General features: G+C 46.4%; 1 protein-coding gene across 1 annotated transcript in view; it reads right to left on the bottom strand.

The window, feature by feature from the left end:
- MYCBP2 (MYC binding protein 2) overlaps positions 1 to 20,626 on the bottom strand; it is a 553,924-nt gene that overhangs the window by 173,623 nt on the left and 359,675 nt on the right. Inside the window, 1 exon segment of the mRNA XM_082246610.1 lies at positions 15,297 to 15,441. Coding sequence (XP_082102736.1) covers positions 15,297 to 15,441 — 145 coding nt within the window.

Here is a 20,626-nt window from a genome sequence, read left to right as displayed (position 1 = left end):
CTCAATTATCAGGTTTATTTATACCCTTTTCCTAATCTAACCTCTGCCATGCCACATCCCTTAACAAAAAACAACCCACAGTGAGGGAAAAAAGAGGGAGCGATAGAAAAATAAAAAAAAGGTATGGGAAAGGAAATAACACAAGGGTCTGGCTGGCTTGGGGGGTTCTCTTCTGGACTAGAAATTTCCTCTATCTCCTATTCCCTCATACAGAATTCTGCCTTCTCGAGGTCACAAATTCATTCCATCTATTCCATGTTAATTTATATTTGTCTATTTTGTGATTGGCATTTATTACTAGGTTCTCTAATTTATTAACCTCTTCCACCTTATTGATCCACATATTTAAATCTGGTGGTTCCTCCTTTTTCCACTTTAAGGGGATGCACATTTTAGCTGCATTCAGTAAATTAGGTATTCTTGAATTTTTATATTGTTTTCTTGGAATATTAGTTTTGTGGAGAAGGAAGAGGGCTGGGTCCATTATCAAATGGTGTTCTGTCAAGTTTTGTGTAATTTCATAGATCTGTTTCCAAAATTTTTCCATCTTGGGACACGACCAAAAAATATGGAGTAGTGTCCCCTCACCTTCTCCACAACTCCAACATCTATCCGTATTCACTGATGAAATTTTATGCATTTTTACCGGGGTTTGGTACCATCTCGACAGTATTTTAAAATTCATTTCTTGTATTTTTGTATTGATGGATGTGGAATGGGCCATCTGATATATCGGTCTCTTCTCTACTTCCGAAAAAGTCTTATCTAATTCTTTCTCCCATTCATTTATGTATGCTAATTGGTTATTGTCCCCGTAATCGCACAACAATGAATACAGTTTAGATATGGGGTGTAATAACGGCCCCTTTTGTACACAAATCTTCAAATTTTGTATATTGTAGGTCCACCTCCCTAAGTTTTGGCAGAGTCCCCGGGAAATGTCCAAGCTGGGTCGCTCTCCAGCGGTCCAGCTGGAAGTCCCCAAGGGGGACCATCATCTCCTTCTCTGTTATCCATCCCTCTGATTTCATATAATGGTCCACCTGGTATAGTCCTTTTTCCCTTAAATCCCTAAATTTTTTATCCTGGAAACCCAGAGTAAATCTAGAGTTACCCAGAAACGGAAATATGGCGGAATATTTTCGTGACAGTTTATAGAAAAATTTTTGCACACGTCCTAATTGTAAGGCCTATAAGCGGATGTAGTCTCATGGGGATTGGCAGGGATCTGCTACAAAATGGTGCTCTTTCCAATGGGATTTCAAATTGTGCCTGTTCCATATTTGGCCATAGTTTTGTATTTCTATGGCGGCACCAATCCACAAATCTACTTAGATGTATGGTCTGGTAATACCTCCTCATGTCTGGAACTGACCATCCTCCTTCCTCTTTTCGTAATGACATCACTCTCTTACTCAATCTGGGATGTTTAGCTGTCCATATAAATTCCTTCAATATACTGTCTATTTGTTTAAAATAATTCTGTGGTATACCTATTGGTAGAGTTTGGAAAAAATATAAAAATTTTGGTAGGATAGACATTTTTACAATATTACATCTAGCCCACCATGAGAGCAATCCCTTACCCCATTTTTGCAAAAGGGTTCTAATAGATTTCAGCAGTGCAGGATAATTTTCATCATACAACTGGGAGAATTTTGGTGTTATTTGTATGCCCAAATATTTCAAAGCTCTACCTGTCCACTTTAACCTAAAATTTGAGCTTAGCTGTTGCTGCAATTCTTGTCCTAGGCCCACCCCATAGCCTCTGATTTCTCTAGGTTTATTTTGAGATTAGACAGTTCTCCATACTCTGCAAATTCCCTTAAGAGATTCAGGAGTGAAATAATCGGGTTGGTGAGAGTAAAAAGCATGTCGTCCGCGAAGGCTGATATCTTATGTTGTGTTTGACCAATTTTAATGCCTGTAATATCTGGGTTTAATCCTATTTTACATAAGAAAGGTTCCAACGTCAGAATAAAGAGCAGGGGTGAAAGAGGACACCCCTGCCTAGTCCCATTCTGATGCTGTTCTCTCTCACCTTTGCCGATGGAACTGAATAAATCTGCGTTATCCAGTTCAATACAGTCTCATCCATGCCCACATATCTCAATACCGCCATCATGAACTTCTATCGAAAGCTTTTTCAGCATCTGTACTTATAAATATACTTTTTATCTGTTTTAATTGGGCTACATATAACAGGTTTAATACTTTTGTTGTATTGTCGCGAGCTTCTCTTGTTGGCGTAAATCCTACTTGGTCTAAATTCACCAGCTTTATTATATGGTTTTGGATTCTGGTAGCTATAATTTTTGTGAATATTTTCAGGTCTATGTTTAATAATGAAATTGGTCTGTAGCTAGAGCATGATGCTGGGTCTTTACCTTGCTTAAGTAATACTGTTATATGTGCTTGTAAAGTTTCTCTCAATATTTTCTTACCCTTGCCCCATGCATTAAACAAGTCTACCATGTATTTCTTTAACTGGGGGGGTACATGTTTTATAGTATTGGATAGTGTATCCATCAGGGCCTGGTGCCTTCCCGTTTTTAGAGTTAAAAATTGCTGTAATCAATTCATCTTCTGTGATCTCAGAGCTCAATTCCTCTCTATCATTCTCTGACAAGTGTGGCATCTGTGATGTTTCTAAATAATTCTCTATTTGAGAAGGCCTCAGGTTCTGAGGCTTCAAATTGTATAGTGACAGGTAGTATGTTCTGAATTCCTGGGCAATATGCCTTGGAAGCACTACTTTCTGACCTTTCTTATTTATTATTTGTGGGACATAAGTATTTAAGGTCTGTTCCTGAATTGCTCTTGCTAGGGATTTCCCACATTTATCTCCAATTTCGTATGCATTTTTACAGCTAATCTGTAATGCTGATTTTGCCTTCTAAAAAAGTATATCATTGATTTCCTTCCTCACCTCCATCAGATTATTTTTCGTCGACATAGAGTTAGTATGCTTATGAGATGCTTCTAGTTTTCGCAATTTATCCAAAAGGGTCTCTAATTGTGCTGTTCGTTTTTTTTTAATTCTAGAGCCCTGTTTGATCAGAGTGCCCCTTATTACAGCTTTGTGTGCTTCCCAGATGGTATTCGGGTCTGTATCTGTTATCTTATTAAATAGGAAAAATTCTTCTAGTTCCCTCTTAATGTCTTTTCTAACTGTTTCGTCTTGCAGTAGGCTTTCATTAAGCCTCCATGTTCGATGTCCTCCTCCTTGTGCATTACCCAGTTCATATTCCAATATGATTGGGGCATGGTTTGACCAGGTAATCGCTCCTATCTGTATATTCTTGATGGCGTGTAGTTGATTGTGTGGGATGAAAAAAATGATCTATCCGTGAGTATTGTTGGTATACCTGGGAAAAAAAAGTGTAGTCGCGTTCCCCTGGATGCCTTATTCGCCACACGTCTATTAACTTGGCGCTGTGTAAACTATTTGAAATGTGTTTCCTAGTCTTTACTGGTATTGAAGAGTTTCCTACTGAAGTATCCTCTGAGGGAATTAAAGGGATGTTAAAGTCGCCCCCTACTATTAGATGACCTTCTTTATAGTCAGATAATTCCCTGATCTTATTCCCTATTAATACATTTTGTTGACTGTTGGGTGCATATAATGTGGCCAGAGTGACCTTAACATTACCTATGGTTCCCTTTAAAAAAAAGTGATCTCCCATTGGGGTCTTTGGATATCTGTTCATATTTCCATGGCACATTACGAGATATACTCCCCTGGATTTGGTCTCTATATTTGTTGCATGGTATGATATTGGGTAAGATCTATTTTTTAGAATTGGAATTTTGTCATCTTAAAAAGGTGTCTCATGTATGAAGGATATGTCCACCTTAAATCTTTTTAGATCATTTAATAGAACTCTTCTTTTTTCTGGGGTGTTAAGACCCTTTGCGTTTATTGTTCGTAACCGTAGTACTTCCATTTTCCTCCCCCAAGCCAGCCAGAGGGAGAAGAGAGAGAGAAAGAAGAAAAAAAAAAAAAACTTCAGACATACACCTACTCTAGGGGTTCTAGCCCCTCTGATCTCCCCTATCAAGAGGTGTAATTCCTCTTAATTTTAACTAAAGTTATAAAGCTCTCTTCCTCTACTAACTCCTCTTACCTAGAGCTTGTTTCCTACTTAGGGTTTAAGGCCATGTGTGCGCAAGGCATCCCGCCCTCCTCCCACTCCGACACATTCCCAAGAATACAGAACGCTCACATTGATTTATTCATTTCTTTCCCATTTTCCCCTTCATCTTTATCATCAATAAGAAAGTAACCAGTCCCAATAGATAACAAACAAGGAGGAGAAAAAAAAAAAAAAACCCCAACCCCCTATAATAAAATGTGTATGTGTGTAATAACTTTAATATTCAAATAACTAATACATTGAATATAAGTGAGAGGGATATCATTCCATCTCCTAAGTGTAATTTGAAATCCATCTGACCCCAATATGGGGATTCCTAATCCAGAAATAAATCTGTGGAATATAAGAGGTGTATATAATAAAAAAAAAAAAAAAAAAAAGGAAAACACCCATCCCCCATCAAGTGATACATATATCGTATTACTACAAAGTAAGAAATATAAAAATATAAATACATTTCATTGGGCCCCTTACAGGGTCTCAAGTGCAACTTCAGCGTACTCTCTCCCCTCTATGTGAAAGGAGGAGAGAAAAAAAAAAAAAAGAAGAAAAAAAAAAAAAAACAAAAAAAAAAACAAGAGCCCATCCCCCACCAAGTGGCAAAAACATCGCATTACAACAAAATATAATTCCAAAATACATTTCATTGAAGTTCCCACTGGGTCTCATATATAGTTTCCATGCACTCTCTCCTCTTTATGTGGCACAAACAGCAAAAAAAAAAAAGGGGAACCCCCCTCCCCCACCCAGTGATAAAAAATGTCGCATTGTTTCAAAGGAAAAAAAAAACAAAAGTACATTTAAACGAGGCCCTTACTGTGTCTCGGATGCAATTTCCGTGTACTCACTCCTCTTTTTGTGAAGAAAAAAAAAAGCGGTCCAAGAAAGTGAACTTCCTTGTGAACAGTGAAGAGAGTGGTGAAACGTCATCGGTCCACAGTCAGTCAACTACTTTTCCACTCCTAGTCCGCTTCACCACTTTTATCCTCTTCTCTAAACTCCTCTTGTCAAATACTGAGGTTCAATACATTGGGCTGGTTTTCTTAAGATTTTTCTATCCCTCTTCAATCTCAAAGTTGATTTTTCTCCCCTTCTGTGGCTAGCTGAGTTGAAAGAGGATACTCCCTGAGGGAGAACCGTCAGGTATTTGTATTGGGTTCATCTCCAAAAATTTAAAAAGTCCCTCAAGGTCTTTTGGGGTCTTCTATATAAAGGATCTAGGCCCCTTCCGTATTGTTACTGAAAAGGGATATCCCCATCTATAAGAATATCCTTCCATCTTCACTTTCTCCAATAGGGGGCGTAGTATGGCTCTACGTTGTAGAGTAGGTCTTGAAACGTCTGGTAGTATCTTAATCTTAACGGTTTCATAATCAATTGTACCTAGATCCCACGTTTTCCGTAAGATCGCCTCCTTTTGTTGATACCTTAAGAGGCGGCATAGTACGTCTCGGGACCTACTCCCATCTAGTTGTCTGGGACCGTTAACTCTATGTACCCGGTCGAGCTCTATATTTTTAGGGTCTACGTCCGTTAAAAGATTTCTTATTATAGCCATCACTTTCTCCCTTAGGTTTTCCCCTTCTCCTTCTTTGCTCTCCGGTAATCCTCTTATCCTTATATTATTTCTACGGCTCCTATCTTCTGCCTCTTCCATTTGTAACTGAAGTAGGGTAGTCCGCTCTAAGTTTAAATCACTCAGTTCTTCCAATTTCGTCACCCTACTGGTTACTTCAAGTATAGTTTTTTCCCCATTTTGTATTCTACTGGAGGTTTCCTTTAATTCCTCTTTCACGTTGTGTATTTATTTTTGGTATTTCTCCTCCAGCCTTAGAATCAGGGATTCTATCCCCATTTTAGTGGGAAGGGCCCTTATGAGATCTCTGATATCTTTAATGTCCATACTAGAGGTTTTATCAGGTTCAGTGATATTTTCACCTCCCTTATTCTGTAGTCCCCCTTCTCCTTCTGGGTGTGTATATATTAAATTTTTCGGAGTTGCTGCCATTATAGGGGAAGATTGAATACAGTCTTTACTTATGTCTGTTGTAGGGGCTATATTTTTATCTAGTTCACTCACATGTGTAGAGGGAAAATATAATTGTATAGCTCCCACTTGCTTGATGTCAGTCAGTCCTTTTGTAGTTGAACGTGTCTTGGGTTTTTTAATTACGTTTTGCATCCCGCTCACATATTTCCACCTTGGGTTATGTTCTAAAACAGGGTTTTATTATATCCCGTGGCACCTCCTGCTAGAAGTCCCTCTGTAGATAGGGATAAATCTTAAAGTCTTCCCTTTTTTTTTTTGAATATAAGTGTATGACCCGCTTCCCCTTTAAACGCTCTCCCACTTAGCCTCTCACGAATCCCTCTGGCAGGTTAGTTGTATTTTAGGCTACTACAGCCATTACATTTCCATATACACCAGGTGTCAGATATCAAAATTTAAGTATCAGACATCAAATCTCATACCTTGGGTTTTTAGGGGAGACTCTGGGTCTTGGGGAGTTTCTTTCCTCAGTAATGTTGCTTTGTCTATGGTCCCTTGTAGATGTTGCTGATCGGTTTGCAGTTTGTTGTTTTACTCCGGTCTTTTAATGGTGTGTGAGAGGTAGCTGCGGCTGTCTCTGCGTATTATCACTGCTGATCGTTTAAGGCAACCACTTTCCTCTGTACCAGCCTCCGGCTTCCTGCCCTGATAGGTAGTGTGAAATCCAGTCCTTATCAGATTTCAGGGCTCCAGGGGCGGAGGGGGTTAGCGGGACTGTTGAGGAGTGTTCCCCAGACGGAACAGTGCTGTGAAAGTGCGGGTGCCTGGTTGTGCAGTCTCTCTCCAGACTTCTGCTTCAAGCTAGGGCCACGAACGCTGCGGGAGCTATCATCCTAGTAGAGCGTGTCAGTATCTCCGCTCTGAGCGCGTCGGCATGTCAGCGTGTCCAGCTGGGTGGGGCGGGGTGAGAGCTAGTCCGCCGAGATCTCACATGCTCACACAGATCCTCCCCCCCCCCTTGCAGAGTTTAAACATTTTCATTTCCATCAAATGATGTGGCATCCTTTTGTTCCTGACAGATTACCCAGTCCATATCAGTATAGATATCCAGCATATTTTTTACCCATTAAGATCTGATAGGTTTTCAAAGTGTTTATATATACATACATACATATACACATTATATATATATATATATATATATATATATATATATATATATATATATATATATATATATATATATATACACATACATAAATACACACAGACAGTGATATATTTCAGGCATTCCTTTCTTTTAATTTTGAGGATTATGGCTTACAGCTAGTGAAAACCCCAAATCCATTATCTCAGTAAATTAGAATATTGTAAAAAGGTTCAAAATTGTAGACTCATGGCGTCACACTCTAATCAGCTATTTTACTCAACACACCTGTAAAGGTTTCCTGAGCCTTTGAATTGTCTCTCAATCTGGTTCTTCGACACCCTTTACAAGGGGGGTAAATCACAAAAGGTCATTACTAAATAATCTGGCTGTTAACAGAGTGCTGTATCTAAGCATATTAATGGAAGTTAAGTGGAAGGAAAAAGTTTGGTAGAAAAAGGTGCACAAGCAACAGGGATAACCACAGCCTTGAGGGGATTGTGAAGTAAAGGCCATTCAAAAACTTGGGGGGGAGATTCACAAGTAGTTGACTACGACTGGTGTTGGTGCTTCAAGAGCCGCCACACACAGAAATATCCAGGACATGTGCTATAACTGTCTCATTCCTTGTTCCAAGCCACTCCTGAACCAGAGACAATGTCAGAAGCATCTTACATGGGCTAAAGAGAAAAAGTACTGGACTGTTGCTCAGTGGCCAACGTCTTCTTTTCAGATGAAAGTCAGTTTTGCATTTTATTTGGAAATAAAGGTTACAGAGTCTGGAGGAAGAGTGGAGAGGCACAGAATCCATGTTACATGAAGTCCAGTGTGAAGTTTCCACAGTTAGTGATGATTTGTGGAGCTATGCCATCTGCTGGAGTTGGTTCGCTGTGTATTATTCAGTCCAAACCAGGAAATTCTGAAGCACTTCATGCTTTCCTCTGCTGACCAGCTTTACAGATATGCTGATTTAATTTTCCATCAGGACTTGGCACCTGCCCACACTGCCAAAAGTGGTAGTTCAACCTGGTTTAATGATCATGGTATCACTGTGCTTGATTGGCCAGCAAACTTGCCTGAACTAAACCCCATAGAGAATCTATGGGGTATTGTCAAGAAGAAGATGACACCAGACCCAACAATGCAGACAAGCTAAAGGCCGCTATGAAAGCAACCTGGGCTTCCATAACACTTCAGCAGTGCCATAGGCCGATCCCTTCCATGCCACACCACATTGATGCAGTAACTCATGAAAAGGAGCCCCGACCAAGTATTGAGTGCATACTATACTGTACATGGACATACATTTCATTAAGCCAACATTTTCGTATTAAAAATCTTTTTTTTATTGGTCTTGCATAATATTCAAATTTTCTGAGATACAGAATTTTGCATTTTCATTAGCTGTAAGCCATAATCATCAACATTAAATGAAAGAAATGATTGAAATATATCACTCTGTGTGTAATCAATCTATATATAAAAACGGAATTTTTGTAAAATCTTACCTGTAAAATTCCTTTCTCTGAGTCCTCCGACAGTCGCCGCCTCTTCATATTCGTCACATATGGGGGTATTAGACTTTGCTCCGAAGGAGTAGCTAGGCAACAGAATATGTTAACAATAAAGCTTTAACATATCCCACCCTCAAGGGGTGGTCCCCTCAGTCAATACCCTCCTACTTCCTGCAACCATATCTCAGTTTTAGTGGAATAGCAGTAGAGTATACATTCAAACCCCAAAAGAGGGGCGGGGGCGGCGACTGTCGGAGGACTCAGAGAAAGGAATTTTACAGGTAAGATTTTACAAAAATTCCGTTTTCTCTTACGTCCTCCGACAGTCGCCGCCTCTTCATATTCGTCACATATGGGGACGTCCCAAAGCAGTGCAAACATGAGGGGTGGGGAACGCATCCGCGCCGAAAGGCAACGCAGTCTCCACATCAAAGAAAGGAACCTTACCAAAGGAAGGAAACCAGCTGGGCAACAGCAAAAATAAGTGCTCAACAGGAGCAACAACCCAGGAAAAGACAAAAAACCAGGGGATACAAAACTTATCCCAACAGCCAGGAGTCCCCAACAAGGGACCCTAGGGAACAGCCGCACTAAGAACCTTGCGGCCAAAGGAAGCATCCGCCGATGCCTGAACATCTACTTTGTAGAATTTTGTGAAAGTGTGTACGGTCGACCAAGTCGCCGCCTTACACACCTGGGCTACAGAAGCCCCATGACGACAGGCCCAAGACGTACTCAGAGATCTAGTAGAGTGCGCCTTCACAGGCACAGGGGGAACCTTCCCCTGCAAGGCATAGGCCTGTTCAATGGTCTGCCTGATCCATTTGGCAATGGTAGAGGCGGAAGCCGCCATGCCCTTCCGAGGACCCTCTGGAAGAACAAACAAGGAGTCCGTCTTTCGAAAAGACTCAGTCGATTTAAGGTAAACCCTAATCGCCCGAACAACATCCAGAGAATGCAATCTCACCTCCTTTGGATGTGTAGGCTTCGTGCACAACGAAGGCAAAACAATATCCTCGTTAAGATGGAATTCCGAAACTCGTTTCGGCAGAAAAGAAGGATTAGGTCGCAAGACCACCTTATCCAAATGAACAACCAGGTACGGAGACTTGCAGGACAAAGCCGCCAGTTCCGACACTCTGCGAGCCGAAGTGATCGCCACCAAAAAGGCGACCTTTTTGGACAACATAGACAACGAGATCTCCCTGATCTGTTCAAAAGGAGCACGTTGTAACACAGATAGGACCAGATTCAAGTCCCAAGAGGGCAAAGGATCCCTCCTAGGAGGAACCAGATGCCGCACACCCTGAATAAAAGTGCCAACCAAGGAGTTGGAAGCCACGGGACGTTGAAACAGAACGGCCAGCGCAGACACCTGACCCTTTATCGTAGCCAGCGCCAAACGCTGATCGACACCCGTCTGAAGGAAAGACAGCACACGGGAAACCGAGTACGTGCGGGGTGAAAACCCCCTGGACTCACACCAGGCAAAATAGGCCTTCCAAGTACGGTAATAAACCTTTCCCGAGGAAGACTTCCTCGCGTTGATCAAGGTATGAACAACCTCTGGAGAGAGACCCTTCTCCTTCAGGACCTCGGTCTCAACAGCCAGGCCGTCAAAGCCAGCGACTGTAAAGCAGGATGGTAAATCGGTCCTTGAGACAGTAGATCGTCCCGAAGAGGCAGACGCCAGGGGGCGTCGACCGCCAGATTCACGAGGTCTGCGTACCAGGGCCGGCGAGGCCAGTCCGGTGCCACAAGAATCACCGTGCTGCGTTCCGAGTGTAACCTGCGAAGGAACCGGGACAGCAACTGAATCGGTGGAAACGCGTACATCAGCCTGTACTGATGCCACGGGGCCACTAACGCGTCCGACGCGTCTGCCCGAGGGTCGCGCGTCCTTGCCACGAACCTCTTCACCTTGTAGTTGAGGCGGGACGCGAACAGGTCCACATCTGGAAGACCCCACTTCGCGCACAACATCTGGAAGACAGCCGGATGGAGAGACCATTCCCCCTGATCCAGGGTCTGGCGACTCAGATAGTCCGCCTGCCAGTTCTCCACTCCCAGAATGTGAACCGCCGTTATCGCCGGGACATGAGTCTCGGCCCAAGACAGAATGTCGGCCACTTCTCGAGCCGCTCGGGCACTCCTGGTGCCCCCTTGGTGGTTGATGTAGGCCACCGCCGTGGCATTGTCCGTCTGCACCCGAACCGGGCAGCCCTGCAGCCGGTCCGTCCAGCGATGAAGACAGAGCCTTATCGCACGCAATTCCAGAATGTTGATCGGGAGGGAAGACTCCCCCTCCGACCAGGTCCCCTGGGCGGACAGAACGCCCAGAACACCACCCCAGCCCGACAGGCTGGCATCCGTGGTGATTATCGTCCACGAGATCGGACGAAACGACTTGCCCCCGGACACCAACGGGGACTGAAGCCACCACAGAAGGTTTTCCCTGGTGCGATGACTCAACGAGATCTGAAGATCCAGAGATTGAGGTCGCCCGTCCCACTTGGACAAGATCTCCGCCTGGAGACCCCGCGTGTGAAACTGCGCGAAAGGAATCGCCTCGAAAGCCGAGACCATCAATCCCAGACATCTCATACACGTCCGCAGAGACGAGTTCGGAACGTCCCTGAGGGACCTGACTTCCTCCTGAAGAGTCCTGAGTTTGTCTTCCGGCAGGAAGACCTTCGCCTGCACCGAGTCCAGTATCATTCCCAGATAGGGAAGACGAACCGACGGACTCAGTGTCGACTTTGGAACATTTATCGTCCAACCGAACTCCTGCAGAGTTTGCATCGTGACAGACAGGTCCTTCTCCAGACCCTGACTGGTCGCAGACCGAATCAGAATGTCGTCCAGATACCCCAGGACAGAAATGCCCTGGGCCCTCAATAATGCCAGAACCGGTGCAAGCACCTTGGTGAAGACCCGCGGAGCCGAGGCGAGCCCAAAGGGCAACGCCACGAACTGGTAGTGATCCTCCGCAATGGCAAATTGAAGGTATCTCTGATGACCCTCGAATATGGGGATGTGAAGATACGCATCCTTCAAATCGATGGAGGCCATGAATTCCCCCGGAACCAGGGCAGCCACCACCGAGCGCAGGGATTCCATGCGGAACTTGCGAACCCGCACAGAGCGGTTCAGAGCTTTCAAGTCCAGAATTGGACGAACCTTGCCCTCCTTTCTGGGCACGGTGAACAGATTGGAACAAAACCCCCGAAATCTGTCCCGATGAGGCACCGGAACCACCACTCCCTGAGCCCTCAGGTCCCGCACCGCCAGGTGCAGATCCCGCAGGCGCTCTGGAGACAGTTGTAGATTTGAGGGAAAAAATCTGCTCTCCGGCCGAGAGAGAAACTCGATCTTGTAACCAGATCGAACGATTTCCAGAACCCATCTGTCCCGCACACGGGCCAACCAGGGTTGAAGAAAACCGAGCAAGCGTCCCCCCACCCCAAAACTGGGTGAGGGCGCCCCTTCAGGCCGAACTGTTATGGGCCGCAGGTCCGGATTGGCCGGACTTCTGTTTCCCAGACCAGGGTTTCTTCTGAGAGCCCTGGCCCTTGAACGGTTTGCCCTTGTAGTGCGGCCGAAAGGCACGAAAGGACCCCTGAGGGGGCCGAAAATTCGCATGCTTCTTCCCAGAAGCCCCCTTAGCCTTGGGGAAATGGGGCAAGAGAGTGCTCTTACCCCCGGTGATCCCCTTAATCAACACATCCAAGGACTCCCCAAAAAGGCGAGACCCATCATAAGGCAGATTGGCTAAGGTTTTACGTGAAGATTGGTCCACCGACCAACATTTCAACCAAACCAGGCGGCGAGACAACACCGCCACGCTGTGCACACGTGCAGCCAACGGAATCAGGTCCAGGTCCGCATCACACAGATACATGACACCCTGGTGGATCTGATCCACCATGTCCAGGGTCGCCGCCGAGGCCGAATCGGCCACTAGGACGCGCCTAAGCATCTGCGTCCAACTTGCGATCGCCTGGGCCGCCATGAGAGAAGCAAATAGAGCTTTAAGCATAGAACCCGTAACAGAATAAGTATGACGGGCAAGAGACTCCAGTCTCCTATCCGTGGCATCACGGAAAACAGGGGATCCCTCTGCAGGAATCGCAGTGGCTTTGTTCAAAACCGCAATTGCATGATCCACTGGTGGAGGCACACACCACCGTTCATCAGTGGCAGGGGAGAAAGGATAACGCAGCTTGAATTTTCTTGGTACCGCAAAAGCTTTGCGCAGATCGCGCCATTGATCCTTTACCGCGCGCTGAAAATCAGCATTGCAGGGAAAAACCTGCGGCGTCCTGCGTTTTCTCTGCGTCCCATAAGCCGCCAAGGCAGCGGGGGGACACACTTCGTCCTGCAAACGTAGCGTCTGCTTAATGGAAGCAATCAACTCATCCATGATTGCAAGCTCTTCAGGCGAGCCAGGGGGAGAATTATCAACCCCCTCAACCTCAGCCTCTACCTCAGACCCCACTAGATCAAGAGAGGAGCGGGACCCCGATAGGGAGGTCCCTGCCAGAACAGCCCCATCACCTTCACCCTCAGAATCGGAGGACAGAGTAACTCTGGGCCGTTTAGTAGATTGAGCAGCCACCAGCATTTGCACCTGGGCAGCAAGGCCAGCCACAATAGTGGCTAAATCCCCCCCTGGGGGGGAAACAGCGGTCCCCTGGCTTTCCACCAATACTGTGGGAAACTTGCCCTCCTGAGAATCCATTGCCCCTGTACGCCAGACAACCAAGGGTTAACTGCCCCCTTTCAGCAAGCGCGGTAAGCGCAGCCCACCGCACACACTCAGGCACAATGAGACCCCCACAGGGAATATACAGACTGAATACAGGCAATGGACAACAGGAATAGAAGGATAAAACCTGAGGAGACCCCGCTGCTGCTGCTGCCTCGACCGGTGTTCCAGGAAAAAGGAAGTGATGCTGCCAGGGCGCTCTATGTAAGCCTATGGAGGCTACAAGAAAATGGCCGCCGTGCATGTAAACCATGCGGCCGGAGCGGGCGCCGGTAAAATGGCGTCGTTTGGCGCCGAAACCGCCGCTCCACAGTGCATAAAAACACACACAATTTCATCCCATTATATGGATACATGTTAGATCGCCGCAGCGATCGCTGTATATGCCCCAACATGCCATTAAAAACATGCCCCACAGCACACAGCTTCCCACACTGCCCAGCCTGACACACACAGTGTCATACAGCTCCCCCCCCCCCTTGCAGCCCACAGCATGCAGCCGAGAGATAGGGAGACAAGCAGTGTGATGTAAAGGCAGGTTACACAGTCCCAGACTGAGACCCCCCCCAGACAGACAGGTCCCCACATAGACACACTTACCTCATATGGCGTGGGGAACCCGCACAGGCGAACAAGCCGCTGCACATGAGGCAGGGAGAGTCGCAATTCAAGACGCCCACAATGGCGGTTAAGAAACCGCACAGCGTCCGGTGAGGTAGCCACCTCACCAAACATCCCTGCACCGAACAGGGATGGGTCGTTCACCGTGCCAGGAGCGTTACCTGGCTGAACGCTCGATGGCAGACTGGGAAGCCACTGACCCACGACCTGCGATCAGGGGGATCAGCCCGAGACCCAGTCCGCATGATCCTCTTCGTCCGAAGAACTAACTAATGCTGACAAAAACAACAGCTAAGTAAAGGTAGAGAAAAAACTCAAATAAAATATTAAAAAGAAGAAAGAGTCTGGGACAAAAAGTCCCAGCACAGAGAGAGCCAGCCACTCCTGACAAGCTAGACATTAAAACTGAGATATGGTTGCAGGAAGTAGGAGGGTATTGACTGAGGGGACCACCCCTTGAGGGTGGGATATGTTAAAGCTTTATTGTTAACATATTCTGTTGCCTAGCTACTCCTTCGGAGCAAAGTCTAATACCCCCATATGTGACGAATATGAAGAGGCGGCGACTGTCGGAGGACGTAAGAGAAATAGGAGTTTCACTTTCTAAATCAAATTACTAAAAAACTTGTTGATGGTCTTTTACAGAAAACAGCCTGAAATTGATGAAAACTGGCAACTGGGTTGCAGCAGAATCCGTTATATCTGGCCCTTCCCTGATTACAGTATAAAGATTTTGCTAAGCAATCACTCCCCTTAAATAGTGAACATTGTTAGTGACACCAAACATGCCATCCTTACAAGCCTTCATTCAAAGCGGACCAAAATATCTAGGACAATTCCCCACCATCAGTCAGTAAGAAAAATATGGTTTATTTTAGGGGGTTAATTCCTTATGCTTTGTAGTTTGATTGATCATGTCGTAGTATGGTGCTTGTGACTACCAAATAAAAATCTTAGGACATTTAGACTGATCTTTACAGATTCAAAGAAATACTGCGGGAAAAAAAATAAAAAATAAAACAAAAAAGCCTGAGAGATCCAAGTGAAGGAACTGTAAAGCAAGCAGATAATAGATTAACAATTGAATAGCCTAACATACCTTCATATTAGGCACATGTACAACATCCCCATACTGATCCTTTGTCTGTACAGTTATAGTAGTGGGCCAGCCACATCTAATATCATCCTTATTAAGGATTAGAGAAGTCTTCTGTGGATCAGCATACGAATCAGGTTGAAGCCACCTAGAAACACAAGCCTTGTTAAAGTTACTTTGTTAGAGCAGCCCCAGGTATTTACTCTAAAATTTAATAAAAAATGACACAAAAAAACAATTTTTTTATGTAACATCAAATAGTAAGTAAAGCACAAAGTCATAATTTGCCTTACCATTTTTCATCCCTTTTTTTCCATTTTTGGATTGTAACTTGTAATACTGAAGTAGAAATTACTTTTCTGCATGAATCTGAGTATCTTTAGAGACTATTCACACTGTTGTGTTAATGTACCATGCAGTGGCTTGACGTGGTACAATTATTCTTAACAGCACCCCAACACATCAAGCCTAACGTGCTGTCAGAAATAGTACATCTATCCTATCCCTTTGGTGCGGTAGGCAGTTGGCTTGAAGTGGCTCTAAAGTCTTTTTTTTTTTTTAAATATTAAACAAAAACACACACACACACACACACTCCTACCCCCCTCTGTCGCTAAAGACTTACATGGCCCCATGTCACAGCTCCAGCACCACTGCCCTCACTTCCTGCTTTCACAGGTGAAACTGAGGGCAACGAAGCCACACTCTCCTGCTGCTGTCAAATTCCTGTCAGGTGGGAGCAGGAGTAATGGCTTACTTGCATATGTGCATCTTTAGACACACACAGCCCGGCTCGGGACACAATAGTAGAGTGCACACATGGGTGGCCCCTTTGCACACAATTTTCTACAGGAGGGAGCAGCTGATGCCTTTGGGGGCAGGGATCCGACCAAAGAGGAGAGAGGAGGAAAGTGACATTTCTGTACAAAGTTGTTGCACAGAGCTGGTAAGTATAATTTTATTAAACACAAAAAAACAAAAAAAAAAAAAAACAAAGAAGAACAAAAAACACGTGTGCCCTTTGTATCTCTAAAGCAACACATTAACAAGGGACGTTATGCTACTTAAAGCGGAGTTCCACCAAAAGGTGGAACCTCCTGCTAGTTTGCTTCCTCTCCCCCTCTGGTGCCACATTTGGCACCTTTTCAGGGGGAGGGAGGAACGGGTACCTGTTTTTGACAGGTACCCTTCTCTCCACTTCCTGGGAATGGCGCTGCAGCGAAGTCTGGTCCCCTCCTCCTACCCCCTGCCGCCGAGCCAATCTGAATGCGCAGCGTGCTTCACGGATGCGCAGTAGGGACCTGCCCGTGAAGCCGCAAGGCTTCCCTGCTGCCTTCCCTTACCGGCGATGGTGGCGGCAGCACCCATGGAAACATCGGCTGCGGTGCTGACATCGCTGGACACCAGCACAGGCAAGTGTCCAAATATTTAAAAAGTCTGCAGCTACAGTATGTGTAGCTGCTGAATTTTAATTTTTGGAGGGGGGGGGGGGGTGGAACTCCACTTTAATTCGCAGATGCCAACACATCCACTTTATAGAACCGACGCCTGATGACGGAAGGCCCAGGAGGCACTGAGCGCCCCAGTAGAACGCCTCGACAGGAAAAGGAGGAACCTGACCCTTAAAGGAATAGACCTGAATCACTGTCTGTCTGATCCATCTGGAAATGGTCGCAGACAACCCTTTCCAAGGCCCATCTGCATAAATAGTGAGTCTAACTTCCTAAAAGATTCCGTAGCTGCCAGGTACACCCTAATTACCCGGTCCACATCCAAGGCATGCAAAGCAATTTCCTTCAGATGTGTTGGCCTGGGACATAGGGAAGGCAATACAATGCCTTCATTCAATTGAAAATCAGAGACAACCTGAGGAAGGAACGGACGGACAGGGGGAAGAACCATCTCATCTCTGTTAACCAAGGTGAACGACAGGATAATGCCGCCACCCTGCATGCAGAGGTGACAGCCACCAAAAAGGCCACCTTCTGGGACAGCTTAAGCAGAGGAATCTCCTGAAGATTCTAAAAAGGAGCCTTCTGGAGGACAGAGCACCAAATTTAGGTCCCAAGGTGGTAACAGACTGCACTGAAGGGGCCGAGTGCCAAATTCCCTGAAGAAAAGGGCCAAGGGCCATTGAAAGAAGACCACTAGTTTTTGCTCAACCTCCCTGTTGAAGGAAGGTCAAGACCCAAGCCACCCTAAAAAGAACGAGGATGAACCCCAAGAGACTCACACCACGCAATGTACATCTTTCACGCATGAAGGTAGATCTTTCTAGAAGTAGATTTCCTAGCTTTTATCAGCGTTGGAATTTAGACTCCAACAAAACTATCCATCAGCACCTGGCGTTCAACAGCCAACCCCTCAAAGCCAGCGACTAAAGCAGGATAGAAGATTGGTCCTTGGGACAACCGATCCTTTCTGAGAGGAAGTTTCCAAGGAAAGTCGACGACCAGCCACACCACATTGGCGTACCAAGCCCGGCGAGGCCAGTCCGGGGCCACGAAGATGACCAGAATCCCTTCTGCCACAATCCTGCATAGAAGTCTTGACAGAAGCTTGAGAGGAGGGAAGGGGTAATCAGACAATACTGACCCCATGGGGCCACCAGCGTGTCTGTGGCATTTACCAGAGGACCCAGTAATCGAGCCACAAACCTCTGCACCTTTATTTTGAGCTGGGACGCCAACAGATCGACCTTGAGGATGCCCCACCGGAAACAAAACTGAACATTCTGCCCATCATAGAATGCCAGGAACCTCAAGAGCAGCCAGGACACCTCTTGTGAACCCCTGGTGATTGACATAAGTGGCATTGTCTGATTGAATGCACACTGGACATCCCTGAAGACGATCCATCCAATGTTCCAGGCACAGTCTGATCGCTCAGAGCTCCAAGACATTGATCGGTAGTCTGGGCTCTTCCAGTTTTCAGATCCCCTGAGCAGAGTTTTTGCCGAGGACGCCTCCCCAGCCTGACAGACTGGCATCCGTGGTGACCACTGTCCAGTACAAGGGGAGGAAGGATTTGCCCAGCCGAAGCGCCGGAGAACGATGCCACCATATCAGGGACTCTTATAGATCTGGCTGAGCCAGGGAACAATTGTCCAGAGACTACGGATTCTTGTCCCATTTGGCAAGAATCTCCCTTTGCAGGGACCTCGTATGGAACTGGGCAAACGGAATCGCCTTGAAGGTAGATACCATCAGGCACAGCACCCACATGCAAATCCAAAGGGACGACCATTTGCTGAACAGCAGGAGACAAATCGCAGCCTGCAATTTCTGGAGTTTGTCCAGAGGAAGGAGCACTCTAGTTAAGGCTGAGTCCAGAGTCAGACCCAGATAATCCAACTTTCTGGATGGAACCAGAGCAGACTTCAGAAAATTCAGAATCCAGCCGAATTCTCTTAGAGTTCGTATGGCGATTTACAGGTTTTCCACCAGCGCAGTAGGAGACTACGCTCACAGAAGGAGGTCGTCCAAGCAGCCAAGTACCGCAATCCCCCGCTGGCGTAACAATGCTAGCACTGGCACTAACACTTTTGTGAAGACCCGAGAAGCAGAGGCGAGACCAAAGGGTAACGCCACAAACTGATAATGCTCATCTCCCATGGCAAAGCGGAGGAAGCGCTGGTGACCGGCACATATTGGAATGTGAAGGTAAGCATCCTTGATGTCGATGGAGGCCAGAAAATCCCCCTGATGCAGGGAAGACACCACTGTGCAAATGGACTCCATTCTGAACTTCTGCACCGACACAAAGCAGTTCAGCGCCTTGAGGTCCAGAATTGGACACACCTTGACTTCCTTCCTGGGGACTGTACACAGGTTTGAGTAAAACCCCTGAGAACGTTCCGAAGTCGGAACTAGGACCATCACCCTTTAAAGTATAGGGTCTTGCACTGCCCCAAAAAGAGCCTGTAAGCTGACAGGGAACAGTCACACATTGGAAGGAAAAACCTTACCGGAGGTATGAATGACCTCGTGGACCTACTTGTTCTTGTACTAGGATAGTGCACAGGTCCTGAAACCAGTGAAGACATCCCCCTACCCCAGATATGGGTTAGGGCGCATCTTCATGCTGAAGGGTCTTGTCTGCGGGTCTAGAGAAGACCGCACATGACTTGCCAGATCAAGTTTGCTTGGATCATCCAGAGGAGGCCCCAAAGGGCTCCAATCCCTGGTCAGTTAACCCTGAGGGACGAAACATCATATGAGCCAAGGAGGGGGGCCCACGTCTGATGAGGGTCCTTGCCCTTAGTAGAATGCAGAAGAAAAGGTACCCTTCCGCCCCCCCTGTGAGACCTTTAATGTTGTCATCCAGGGTAGCACCAAACAGGCAATCTCCTTGAAAGGGAAGATCAGCCAAGGCCTTTTTAGAAGTCTAGTCTGCAGACCAGCATTTGAGACCACCACCAAAACAGAGAGGCGAGCTATCAGGGGAGCCGTGTCTAAAGATGCCTCACAGAAACTGCAGCCCCTGGACCAGCTGGCCTGCCAGCTCAACAAAGGCAGGAGGGAGCGTTTCTCCCTCCAGGTCATGGCGTAGGAGCTTAGCCCATTCGGTCAGAGTCTGTGACACCAGGGCAATGGTGATATCGGCGGCCTCAGTGCCAAACCAGCCAGGATGTACATAATATGGGCCACAGCCTCAGCCTTCCTGTCAGCCGGGTCCTTAAAGGCCAGGGACTCAAGTGGAATCATGGTTCCCTTGTTTAAACTGGAAAACCGAAGAGTCCACCACCGGTGGAACAGTCCACTTTTTAAGGGACTCCTCATAGGGGTATCGCCCTGGCAAATCACTTAGGGAGCCCAAGGGGGCACTTTGGTCGACGTCACTCTTTAGTGACAATTTTGTCTAAATAGGAGGGGAAAAGTTACACCTTTTCCTCTCTGGATGGCTTGCAAGTGCCAACGCGAACCTTGTGCCTCTGTCACAGCTGCAGCCTCCATCTTTAAGGTCTCACGCACAGCTACAATCAATGTGTCCACTAGCACCTTTTCCTACGCGGTTGCAGAAGAGGAGGAATCCTACTCACTGAGGATTCAGGGCGCGTGGTCACAGTCACAGCAGGGTGACCCACATCCGCGGCGGCCGAATCAGGTTAAGGATCTGATGACACAGATGAGGCAGGGGAAGGCGGGGAAGCGCTTTTTGCCAACCTGTCGCCCAAAAACCACCTCAACCCGGGACTCAAAGGACTCCAGAAACTCTGTCAGTGCATCAATGGATGGATGGGACCCGGAGGGCCCCACAGCCTCAGAGGGGGATCAGGTGGGGAGGTGTGCTCCGAAAACACCATGAGTCTCCAGGAGGACCCCACAAAAAAG

This window comes from Pelophylax lessonae (genome assembly GCF_965119305.1).
Source record: "Pelophylax lessonae genome assembly, chromosome: 2".
NCBI classification, from domain to species: domain Eukaryota; kingdom Metazoa; phylum Chordata; class Amphibia; order Anura; family Ranidae; genus Pelophylax; species Pelophylax lessonae.
Note: the sequence above shows the minus strand (reverse complement) of the source record. Positions and strands in the feature narration are given on the sequence as shown.